A 13,322-nucleotide genomic window follows, 5' to 3' on the forward strand; every position below is an offset into this window, starting at 1 on the left:
ATTGAGGGGTTTGTGGTCAGGGATGACCGGTGGCTATTTGTCCGCTAACGTTATTCAGCGTTAGCCGGTTCACTAGCTTCATGCCTCTTTTCTTCTTCTGCTGTTTGGGAAGACTCAAAATGAATAATGTTAGGAACAATAGAATATTCCGTGTGGCGTTATTCTGAAGTGCTCTAATATTTCACTCTAACTTCTACCTGTGTGTGAGCTGCCATATGTGGAGGGTCTTTTTAAGTTGTGTGCAGTCTCTGAATGTTTCTTTTTGACTTTTTGAGTATTTGTTGTTGCTGTAAAATTGTTTAAACAAAGTCTAAACCAGGCTTCATGTGAAGCAGAGGAAGTAGAAGAACAGAAATGAAAAGGGGGAAACAGAGAGAATGTAGGCCGTGCAGAAAGAGGAAAGGAGAGAGAGAGAGAGAGAGGGAGAAAGGGAGGGAGAAAGAGAAGGGGCGAGAGAGGGAAAGAGGGAGGGAGAGAGAGAGAACTGTACTTTATTTCAATATATTTATTTCTGTCTTATTATTATTCTTATGAATTGTATATTGTTTGTGTTGCTGTGTCTTGATGCTTTGGCAATATTGTTGTTGCAGTATTCTTAGAGAGAGAGAGAGAGAGAGAAAGAGAGAGGGAGAGAGAGAGAGAGAGAAAGAGAGAGGGAGAGGGAGAGAGAGAGAGAGAGAGAGAGAGAGAGAGAGAGAGAGAGAGAGAGAGAGAGAGAGAGAGAGAGAGGAGAGAGAGAGAGAGAGAGAGAGAGAGAGAGAGAGAGAGAGGGAGAGAGAGAGAGAGAGAGAGAGAGAGAGAGAGAGAGAGAGGGAGAGAGAGAGAGAGAGAGAGGGAGAGAGAGAGAGACCCTGAGCGGGCATGCGGCTGTGGGAGCTGACAGAGAGCCTCCGGTAGTCGCGCCTCCGGTAGTCGCTCCTCCGGTAGTCGCTCCTCCGGGGCTCCAGCAGCAGCAGTCGGACTCCACCGCTCCGCCGACAGAGATGCACTTGACTCGGCCGCGTCCCCCCCGTGAAGTCCCGGCGGCGCGTCGCTGAAGAGCCGCAGACCGGAACCGCGGAGACTCTCCAGGACCAACTTTCTGGAGCTAAACGACGTTTCCATCTTTTCTTTTCTTTTTTACATTTTTTCTTTTTTTAAATTGTTGTTGTTGCCTTTGCCGCGGGGATGGACACCGGGCTGTACCTGCTCGCCTGCTTGTCGTTGGCCCGGGTCAGCTGGGGTCTCGGAGGGTACGGGGAGCCCGGGCTGCAGACGGGCCAGCGGGCGGCCAGCAGACACAGGTAGGACGAGAGGGAGACCTGGAGGAGACCTGCGGGCCACGACCTCCATTACGACTTAGGATGCCAGCCGGGATCTCTAAGAGGCACGGCACGTGTTGGCAGCTTATCTCCATTATGTTTTTATGTGTTTTAATTAAGCATCTGCTAGTGTGAGAGGACATCAGGGTGGTCTGGGTTCTGGAACATGGTCGGAAATAATTAAATAAATAATCTAAACATGATTAAATGACTGATTAGGAAAATAATCCAACAGGAATGTGTGATTATTGCACTAAAATACATCTCTAATATGCTCTCTCAAATAATAGATAATACGTAAATACAATAAAATAAAGACTTTGTACAGGTAATTGAAGCAATGAAGACACTGGGGGTCATTTCCCTCATGAAAGTCTCTTTCTGAGACCGTGATGTGAATTTATATCTCTTGCAGAACTACATCTTCTTATTTTATAGAGGAAATGTCTTATTGGCGATTAGGTCTTTTACACTGCAGGGGCCTGATGGATGGGTAATGGCTGGGGGGGGGGGGCGCTTGATTAACAGTCTCTTGTAGATGCTCATGAGGATGTTAATACCGCCAGTGGACCGACACATGTATGTTTATATTGTGCTGCTGTTGCCCCCATAGTGCGTTATTAGCATGTCATACCCGAGGGCCCCATGTTTGGAGCCCCCCCACCCACCATCACCACCTCATTGGACAGATGTGTGACTTGTTTGTGTGCCTGTAAATGAATGATGGAACGGGGTTCACTGATCCACTGAGAACAGAGGTGTGTGTGTGTGTGTGTTCATGTGCATGAATAAAAAGGTGAGGGAGTGAATCAAGTCCATCCCTCACATGTGTTGCGCGTCATTCTGCCGCCATGTGTTTGTGTTTAACGTGCGTGTGCTGAGCTCCTGCAGTGGCACACGGCTTCTCTCAGGTTCCTCTCCACATCAGAGCGCAGTGTGCTGGGGCGGCTTGAGTGGTGAGACATGGATGGTTGGCCTCTTTGGTGGCTACTGGGAATAGGTTAAATAAGTAATGGAGGGGGGGGGGGGGCAGAGAAAGAGTAAGAAACAGGGGAAAAAAGATTGATTGACGAAGTGGAAATGAGCGCTTTAAAAGCAGAGAGGAGAGGTGTTTATGACGGGGGGGGGGGGGGGGGAGATAAAGCATCGTATTGATATAGGCTGAGATGAGTGAGAAGCAAACAAGAGGAGCAGAAGAAAAGAAAAGAGAGACCCCGAGCAGGCGTGACGAGAGAGGGCTAAAGGGTGAGAACAGGGAGGGGAGGGGCAACAGGAGAAAAGACAGACTGACAGTAGAAGAAGGGGAGATGGGCCCGGGGTCCTCAAAGGCCTCCCCCCCCTTCCTGAACCCTATGGAGGAGTCAGCATGGCTGTCCTGTGACGTAGACAAAGTGACGCGTCGAGGGGCGGGGGGGCTCGTGACAGTGCGGTTTGCCCCTCTGACACACATTTGAACTCCATTGAACTGTTTTGACAGATGTGAAGAACCCCATATGCGATAAAGGCATCCAGCGAGGGGGGTGTCATGCCCCAGGGGGGGGGGGGGTTCAGAAGGAGGACTCTGGGCCGACACATCTCCTGCCAAAATAATGCCAGAGCTGACCCCCCCCCCCCCTCCCCCGAAGAGCGACAGGTCTGAGTGTAGGTGGACCCGCTGACGTACAGTCTGGAGGACACCGTCGCTGGAGGGTGGCAAGGAGCAGACGCATTCATCATACTTGCACTCCACTTATTTACACACGCTGTAGCCATGGGGTGCTTCATGCAGGAGCCTTAAAGATAGACAAATGGTCACACTTCAAGTAGCCTGATTGTTATGGTCTTCGGCTTTGTGGCCTGTGGCGGGAAAATCCAGAGAGCCAAAGAGACAAACACTTTGTTGTGGGTCCATTAGCCCAAGAATGGCCATTAATGCTGTACGTGGACAAGCCAAGTTCAGGTTTTCCTTATTCAAGCCAAGTTCAGGTTTTTCCTTATTTGGGCAAAGGGCTTCGGTCCCATGAATGAAGCCTTTATGCTATAGCGTAATCTCAAATACGAGCGTCCTTCCAAGTTTGCGGTGCCAGTTTGGCCCAAAAGCCTTCGGCTGCTTCTGGGTAACAATGTCCCTAAAGCACGGAGCCAGGCCCGAACACAAAAGGTTTCCACATGGTGGAACAATCCGACCCTGAAGGCAGCCTCCTCCAACACCTTTGTGGTGACGGTATCACCCAGTCAGTGCCAGGAAGGCCTTTAGGAGCCGGCTGTTGAGTCTTAAAAAACAGCTTCAGAGCGGGAATACCTGATGACAGATAGGTCGCTACCTTATCAGGTCTGGTGTTGTATTTTATCTTAATTCAATTAAATTCAGTTTATTTTGTATAGCTCATTCTCACAAATTACAAATTTGCCTCAGAGGGCTTTACAATCTGTACACATAGACATCCCTGACCTTTGACCTCACATCGGATCATGAAAAACTCCCAATAAATAGAAAAAACCCTTTCACAGGGATAATAAATTGAAGAACCCTTCAGGTGAGAACAGAGGAGGATCCCTCTCCAGGATGGACAGAACAAAAGATGTAATGTGACCAGAAGGAATCATTACAGAGTTAAAACACATTCAATAAATATGACAGAGTGTATGAATAGTTGGTAGTCGGCATGGACCCCGATCCAGACCTCCGTGATCCATCAGGCAGATGGAGGTAGAGAGGGGGAGTGGGCGGGGCATCAGCAGGGCCATGGCATTGTGTTTCAACTAATTTGGTCACCAACATAAAAAAAAAAATCATACTCATATCTCTGCGTCTCTTGTACTATATTTCTCTCTGCCTCCATACAGTAGGACCAATGGCATTTGCCTCGTAGCGTCGCACGCGTCGGCGTAGTCACGTCGTTAGAAATCATCGGGAACTGGTTAACGCCATTTTTTTACTTGATGGAACGAAACATGGTAAAACAAGAACGTACGATTGGTCGTCGCTAAGTTTTTGGGCCGTGAACGCAGCGTTAGTCCAAGCCTCTTCTGTCGTGGGTGAAATGTAGGAGGTCATAAAAAATAAAAAAAACCTTCTGGAACACATTCAACACCAGTAAGTCAAATAATAAAAAGTAAACATGTGTGCCGACAAATGTATCGTCAGTGGACTTCTTTTAATAATTTCCTCTGGAGCGCGCTAATCGACCCCGAGTGGCTCCAGAGCAGCAGCACGGAAAAGCCTTGAGAGCATCATAAATTGTGGCGACTGCAACTATGAATGTGTGTATGAATGTATGAATGTGTGTATGAATGTATGAATGTGTGTATGAATGAATGTGTGTGTGTGAATGTTAGTTAGTCCTGATGGGCAGGTGGCACCTTGCATGGTAGCCCCTGTCATCAGAGTATGAATGGGTGTAAATGGTGACATGTAGTCTTAAAGCGCTTCGAATGACCGGAAGACTCTACAAGTACAGTCTATTTACAATATATTTCCCAGAATGCACTGCGAAATGGTGAAAAGGCGCCAACACCAACATGCGGCATGGAGTGTAACAGGAGTCTCCTCGTCTTGACAGATGTTTGGAAAAAAACATCCAAACTCAAACTATGTATATATATATATATATATGTATGTATATATATATATATATATGTATAAATATATATTAAAACAAATATTTTCTTTATTATTTTTTCTTTATTTTATATACATTTTCTGATTTATTTGATATTAATTTAGGATAGGAATAAGCATTTTTTGCTTCTACCTATACCTTTTCAGTCTTTCTGTTTTATATATTATATAGAACAATATTGTATTGTATTTGATTTGATTGACTGAATAACATACACAACAAAATACACAACAACTTCATCTGCGGGGATTTTCTGCTAATAAGCTCAGCGCACAAATCTCATTAAATACGGTAATGCCTCCGTGGGAAATGGGATGCTTTCCAGTCACAGACGTTAATAATAATAATGACCATAGTCAAAGAAAGACTTGTTTGGAAAAAGCGTACAGAACGCAACGGGGGTTTGAATCCCTTCCCAACATGCTCCCCATCAGCACCAGAACGATCTGTTAGCAAATGGAAGCAGACATTTAAATGCTGAACTCACTGTTTTAGACCTCGGAGCAGTCACATCGAACTTCTACCCACATAAATAATCTGTGTTATTTTTGGCAAGTACGGCATTACGGTCTTCGAGGAGACATATTCCTCAAAGTGCACATGCCTCCATAAATGGTTAAAATTCAAGTGAGCCACAAATCCCGCCTTGCGGTCCTCCAAAGGGACGACAGACGTATACGAGCATTGACGCCGAGGCCGGCATCGCGGACCTTCTCTGTGTATCTTCGTGACCGCCAGGCTAAACAATCAGAGAGAAGTTTACACACTGATGCTGGAACCAGTCCAAAAAAAGAAGAAAAACAACCTCTGTGTGTGAGGCCGGAGGAATGTGTGTGTCTGCCTTTGTGGTTGTCCGTCGGCGTGCGGTTGCTCAAGTGAAGCGCAGTGAAGTGTGCGCGCGGTCGTATGCCGACGATAAAGGGATATACCTTTACAAGGACGTTGAAGGGTGGGGGGGGGGGGTTATGGTGCTTGACCTTTCGGGACGCAGTTCAAACAGCGAGCCCCCCCCCCCAGCCCCGCCCCCTCCCCTTCCATCCACTCATTCAGGTCGCTGTCGAAAGCCTTTCCCCTTGAAGCTAAATGAAAGCTCCCTCAACAATAGGCGCCGCCAAGTGCTCGTCTGTGTTTGAGTAGTAAAACCTCCGCTCCCCCCCCCCCCCGACCCCTTTTTAAAAAAAATTTTAACCCCTTTTTTCATTCCTTCTTCCTCCCACTTACTCTGCGTGTCACTTTTGTCAATGATTGTTCAAGTTTTTTACCCACAGAGCTCCGTTAAATAAAAACCGATCCGCGCGGGTTGAGACGTCAGGCAGGTGCAGGAGTCCCGCTCACGCAGAGTTACGGCTCAATAAATACAAACGAGACGTGTGCAGTGGACGTTTTCGCTGCCGATGCTATGTAGTTAACATGCGTGTGAGTGTGTTGTTCCTGTGTACCAGCCTGGGTGTGTGACGGCAATCAGTGAGACAGCCTTTGGTCCCTTGATGCTACGAGTTTGAGCTAACGCTCTCCAGTCCGTTTCCCGAGGTTTCTCCATGTTTAGAATACGGTCGTCCCCTTCCTGTTCCCTTGGTGAGGGGGGCGGCGATGACAGCGGGACGCGGCGCCAGAAACACACGTTTTCCTTTGGTGCTTGGCGGGTTTTTCAGACGTTTATTTTTAGACGCCAATGAAAGTAAAAACATATTCTCTGCTTTTTAGCACCAGCTAGTCAATGTCGTAATCGACCGAGACCGTCAATCAGGCAAGAGGACGGGCATGCTTCTTTACGCCTGACTTCCTGTTTACATGCCAGTGGGGGCTGGAACTTGTGTCCATGCATACTACCAACTATTCATACACTCTGTCATACTCATTGAATGTGTTGTTACTCTGTAATGATTCATCTGGTCAGATGACATCTATCGTTCTCTCCATCCTGGAGAGGGATCCTCCTCTGTTGCTCTCCTGAAGGGTTCTTATATTTCCTGGGAGTTTTTCCTGATCCGATGTGAGGTCAAAGGTCAGGGATGTCGTATGTGTACAGATTGTAAAGCCCTCTGAGGGGAATTCGTAATTTGTGATATTGGGCCATATAAAATAAACTGAATTGAATTGAACTGACATCGATGTTAGCGATAGTTAACTACAATTGACTATATAATTTCCCCCTCTCATTCAACAACAGAGATACAGCGAGAGCTCAATGTGGCATTAAAAACACGTTTTTCCAATTAATTACATTTGATTGTCGGGTTGTCCGACTCACGTGATAGAAGCGTCCGCGGCTGCTCCGTGTGCCCGAACGCTGCAGAAGTTAATATTCTATTGGATCACATGACCATCTCTACGAGAAAGTGGTCAAACACACGGCATTATTTGCGTCTTTCGGCACACTGTTTTTGCTTTTACGACCCGCGACAGTTTTGGTTGACTCTCACGGCTCTCATCCGCGTTGATTCCAGACGCAGCGTCAGAAGAGCTCTAAAAAAAGCTCAAATATAATTCCATATCTCTGATAAAGGTTCTCCGTGTCTGCCGGCTGTGCAAAGTAGTAACGGCTGTGTCAATTTGTAAGGTCGTAATATGCGGAGGTGTGACATACAGATCCCGTAGAGCAGGGGTGTCAAACTCATTTTCACCGGGGGCCACATCCGCCTCATGGCTGCCCTCAAAGGGCCGGTTTTCACTAACACGGTATAATTCTAACTACTCCAGAACATATTGTTAAATAACTGTCTTTGCATTTGTTTATTGTTTATTTATGTGTACTTATATAAATGTATAACTATATATGCAAATGTATTTCATATTATAAAATAAATCTTTATAATTTCATTATATTTATTTTAACCCACATTACTTTATCAAAGATCAAACAAACATTATTACATTAACTTTGTTAAAAGCTTTGTCACAGTTGAGACAGGTGGTTCTCCACTGGTCTGGGGCAGTGGTTCTCCACTGGTCTGGGCAGTGGTTCTCCACTGGTCTGGGGCTGTGGTTCTCCACTGGTCTGGGGCTGTGGTTCTCCACTGGTCTGGGCAGTGGTTCTCCACTGGTCTGGGGATGTGGTTCTCCACTGGTCTGGGCAGTGGTTCTCCACTGGTCTGGGGCTGTGGTTCTCCACTGGTCTGGGGCTGTGGTTCTCCACTGGTCTGGGCAGTGGTTCTCCACTGGTCTGGGGCTGTGGTTCTCTACTGGTCTGGCTTTGGGATGCACTATCACCCCTGAATGACAAGCTGAGACCTAAATCGAGGGACATTTTTAACTTCTCAAATGTATTTAATAAAAAGATGGTGCAGTTTGAACCTGAGATTTCAGAATATCACAGTATGCACAACAAAACTATTTAGTAATATTCCCTTTTACAGTCAATTATGAACCAACAAGTGAATCTTAAGGACACAAGGTAATACAACATACATTACTACTCAGTAACTTCAGACTTTAAAACATGTATAAACAGTGCGTTCATGCATAAACATGAAATAAAAAAGTCTGGTTTCAAAAAGCCTCAAAAGATGTAATTCATGTCTCACTCACTGAACCTATGATACATAAAGCTGCTCTACAAGTCAGAGTCTTGAGGAGCAGCTTTTATACACAAACTCTAAATACAAGGGATATTAAAAAGGATTCACATATTCAACATTAACTTTTCTTCTGACTATATTATAAATACTGAAAAACATGAAGCAGCACTCACTTCAACCTTAGTGACCACTGACATAGACCTGATGGAGGAATTCATAATAGGGGAACTGGGGATGTTTGTTAATACAAAGTCAATGTGGTCACACACGCACGCACGCGCGTCTGGATGTCCGCCGGGCGCGTGAATGACAGGACGCGAAAAATGCGCCTCATTCGGGCTGATTTTTTAAACTCGGGCGGTAAAAGTAGGTGAGACTGTTGAAATGCTCCGCGTGACGTCACTGACGTCATACCGTTGAATCAGAACCTACGGAGGATATTGATCGTCTGGAAGCGGCCGTCATCCAGACGCAGCTCCTGGAGAAGCTGCGAGCGGCTACGGATAATATAATATGTAATATTTATATTATCAACCCAGACTCGAGGGCTTGATGATCCGACGTGTGTGGGACTTTCTGAACAGAACAAAGAGTGTGTATTCCTTCCGTGGTGGACGGTGGTAACGAACTGTTATGCCACGATAAGCCACGCCCCCTCTCCGGCGCGAGTGAAGAAAACGTGACAAATATTCCGGCGACTGAACTCACGCGAGTACTTTAGTAAGGGTCCGCCTCTCCTCTGGCGTGAACGCAGCATGAAGGTGAGTGAACAGACCGCAGTCCGCCGCAAAAAAAATGACCTTCAAAATAAAAGCACAATATTTTTTTCCTCCCTTTTTTAAGAAAAGGCATCATATTTATTTCATGCCGTCGCGGGCCACATAAAATGACGTGGCGGGCCACATTTGGCCCGCGGGCCATGAGTTTGACACGTATGCCGTAGAGGAACTGTAAATAACAGTAAGCCCGCCATAAAGCATATCCTGCGTTATGGTCTGTTTAAATATAAATGGACCATAATTTACAAAATAAACATCTCACAGAGTGAGACCATAAACCATGTTTACAATGTTTACTGAGGGAAGAAATCGAGAGAGACGTAGAGTCATTTTCTTAAAGACTTCTATACAACCAGAGGAGTCGCCCCCTGGTGGCCATTAGAGAGAACGCAGCTTTAGGCGTTACCCCCTGTCTTTGAAGCTACAGGAACTGGAAGTGAACCTCGTTCTCGCTCGTTGACTCGTTTTAAAAATAGTTTATTAACATTGAAAGTGACACGTCAGACAGACAGACAGGAAGACAGACAGACAGGCAGAGAGACAGGCAGGCACACAGACAGACCGGTCAGCAAGGAAGACAGACCAACAGACAGACAGGCAGACAGCCAGACAGACAGTCTGGAAGACAGACGGCACAGGCAGGCTGTCAGACAGAAAGACAGGCAGACAGACAGGCAGACAGACAGACAGGCAGAGAGACAAACAGGCAGACATACAGGCAGAGAGACAGGCAGGCAGGCTGTCAGACAGACAGACACACAGGCAGACAGACAGACAGGCAGAGAGACAGGAAGACAGACAGACAGCCCTTTCTTTATAGTGAGGTACCTCTAAATAGGTCTTTGGTGTTTGATTAGCGTCGGCAGGAAGACAGAAGAGCCTGCGGTGAGGTTCTGGATCAGCTCCCAGCCTGTGACGGCTTCACTGCCGACGGCACCGACGGAACCAGATGTGGTTCGACCTTCTGAAGTCTCCACACATGTGAAACACGTACGATGTTCCTACGAGACAGAGGCCGTTCATCATGAGGAGCAACCCGTCGGGGTAACGGCGAGAGAGCTCACAGTTCAACCTCGCGCTGCCCAGAACTCTCCCTCAGAACTCTCCACCAGAACTCTCCACCAGAACTCTCTCTCAGAACTCTCCACCAGAACTCTCCACCAGAACTCTCTCTCAGAACTCTCTCTCAGAACTCTCCCCGAGCCTCGAACGTTGAAAGGGAAGTCTTGTTTTCCGGTTGGACATGTTTCATCTTCATTATCTTGCCCCGATAAACATTCCTCAAATAAATATTGTGGTTGTAAACATTTACTGATAGCGAGCTGGGCTGTGTGTGTGTGTGTGTGTGTGTGGAGCTGGGCTGTGTGTGTGTGTGTGTGTGTGGAGCTGGGCTATGTGTGTGTGTGTGTGTGGAGCTGGGCTATGTGTGTGTGTGTGTGTGGAGCTGGGCTGTGTGTGTGTGTGTGTGTGTGGAGCTGGGCTGTGTGTGTGTGTGTGTGTGTGTGGAGCTGGGCTGTGTGTGTGTGTGTGTGTGTGTGGAGCTGGGCTGTGTGTGTGTGTGTGTGTGTGTGTGTGTGTGGGCTGTGTGTGTGTGTGTGTGTGTGTGGAGCTGGGCTGTGTGTGTGTGTGTGGAGCTGGGCTGTGTGTGTGTGTGTGTGTGTGTGTAGCTGGGCTGTGTGTGTGTGTGTGTGTGTGGAGCTGGGCTGTGTGTGTGTGTGTGTGTGTGTGTGGAGCTGGGCTGTGTGTGTGTGTGTGTGTGGAGCTGGGCTGTGTGTGTGTGTGTGTGTGTGTGTGGAGCTGGGCTGTGTGTGTGTGTGTGTGTGTGTGTGGAGCTGGGCTGTGTGTGTGTGTGTGTGTGTGGAGCTGGGCTGTGTGTGTGTGTGTGTGTGTGTGGAGCTGGGCTGTGTGTGTGTGTGTGTGTGTGGAGCTGGGCTGTGTGTGTGTGTGTGTGTGTGTAGCTGGGCTGTGTGTGTGTGTGTGGAGCTGGGCTGTGTGTGTGTGTGTGTGTGTGTGTGTGGAGCTGGGCTGTGTGTGTGTGTGTGATCACTGAAAGAAGGCCAAGCAGCCGCACCGTCAACTCCTTCAGGCGAGAAATAAGCAAGTTTGCCTCAAGTACTTTTTTTATGTTTGTGTCGATGTGTGGTGAATGAGGAGTGTTTGTCCGTTAAATTACGCATGTGTGTGTGTGTGTTTTGGTGTGTGTGTGTGTGTGTGTGTGCGTGCGCGCTTGTAATTGCTTTTTAACGCTCATGGAAAAGATGCCAAGTCTAGTTAGTGAACTTTCATCTGGGCCATCTGGATACATGGGATCTCATAGGATTAGTTTGGAATGTCTGAGTGGACGCCGCTGTAGAGAACGGAGGAGAGGAGGAAAGAAGGAGAGGGGGAGAGGAGGAGAGAAGGAGAGGAGGAGTGAAGGAGAGGAGGATAGGAGGAGAGGAGGAGTGAAGGAGAGGAGGAGAGGAGGCCAGCGGTTTGGAGACGAAATTAAGCAAATTCCCTCTGCTTCGGTTAATAAAAAAAATAATAAGAACGTTTTATTGTGAAGGGCACATACGCTCAGAGGCACAGCCACACACATAAAGGCTCCTCTCATGTAGCGGAGGGAGGAGCTGGAGGATGGAGAGATGGAAAGAGGAGGTAAGAGAGGTGGTGGGAGGGGGGAGGGGGCGTGCACGTACAGTAAGTGCGAGTGTTTTTTGGCGGAGCTGCACGCGTGTGTTTTTCTTCTTCTATTTTTTCCGTCCGTCTGAGCGTGTTTCCACATCTGCGTCTGCTCATCGGGGAGAAGAAGAAGAAACAAATGAAACAAAAGAGAAAGAGACGCTTCGGTTTATTTACGTAGAACGCGGCGCCTGTTCTCCGTCAGCGTCCGACTCTGTGCTTTCTCCGTGACCCTGGGAGCCCCCCCCCCCCCAGCGGCAGGACGGGGCCCCGCTGAACCCCAGCCGGGGCCCCGTCCAGATTCACCGCCGCTGTCTCTTTCTGGGTTTTTTTCGTACATGTTGCGTATCCCTGATCACGATGGAGACGTCAGACTCCTGCTCCCATGAGACCCCCCAGAGACGAACCGCAGACAACCCGGCACAGACCCTCACGCGGCGTGAGCCCCGATGAGTCACCGGCGCTCCGAGCTCCGATGGGAGCATCAAATGCAACATAAAGAAAACCACAGAGAGCGTAACGCCATTCAACGCGTGGCGAGAGGAGGCCGCATGGGGCGCTTTGAGGTACCGCTCCTCTCACGGGACGCTCGTTGCTTACAGACCAAAACGCCAGATTTCAGCACGCAGCAACAGCGGCGTGATGTGAATATGCAGAATCAGCAAAAACGTACCGGGAAGAGGTTTGAGCACGAGCGGTTTGGCTTTCGGTTTTTTTTTCCGAAGTGGGACCTTAAAGCAGCCGCCAGGCAGTGATGTACAGCACGTCACGTATTATTTCTAAGCAGTGATCTTGGATTCTGAATCTGTTATTTTAATGTCAAAGGGTTCATTCACCCAAATCATGAGGAATAAAGAAGACATTTTCTTAACCCTTGTGTTGCCTTCAGGTCAATTTGACCCGATTCAATGTTTAACCCTCCTGTTACCTTTATATTTACTAACATATTTTACCCTTGAGGTCAATATGACCCCAGCTATTAAAATCTCCAGAAAATTATTAGAATTAATATTGTTTTCCAAGTTCAAGTGTGAGGTACTTTATGTTTGTTTGTTGACTCCCGAAAGAACACCGACATTAAACATTGAATCGGGTCAAATTGACTCGAAGGCGACAGGAGGGTTAAATATTGAATCGGGTCAAAATGACCCGAAGGCAACACAAGGGTTAATTATTTAGAATTATTTATCATTATATTTTATTATCTTTTATTATTTTGAATTATTTATTATTATTTTGTATTATTTTTTATATATATTTTTCAAATCCGATGTTGATAGATTTACACAAAACAGAATAATTATTAAATATCTTAACCCTAATTTTATTTTATTCATATAAATACAGTATAAGCATTCATAAAATAAGTGTATATAAGAGTTGTGTATTTCTTAAACAATTTCTTAAATAAAATATTAGCTGCTGTTATCACCTTTATTGTATTCGAGTGGTGGCAGA

General features: G+C 46.9%; 1 protein-coding gene across 1 annotated transcript in view; it reads left to right on the forward strand.

Annotated features, from left to right (window-relative positions):
• The first annotated feature begins 861 nt into the window (after positions 1-861).
• emilin1a (elastin microfibril interfacer 1a) overlaps positions 862-13,322 on the forward strand; it is a 28,744-nt gene continuing 16,283 nt past the window's right edge. The window contains exon 1 of the mRNA XM_056427853.1: positions 862-1,283. Coding sequence (XP_056283828.1) covers positions 1,168-1,283 — 116 coding nt within the window. The 5' untranslated portion in view covers positions 862-1,167. The remainder of the gene's footprint in view (positions 1,284-13,322) is intronic.

The sequence above is a fragment of the Pseudoliparis swirei genome, chromosome 12, assembly GCF_029220125.1.
Source record: "Pseudoliparis swirei isolate HS2019 ecotype Mariana Trench chromosome 12, NWPU_hadal_v1, whole genome shotgun sequence".
NCBI classification, from domain to species: domain Eukaryota; kingdom Metazoa; phylum Chordata; class Actinopteri; order Perciformes; family Liparidae; genus Pseudoliparis; species Pseudoliparis swirei.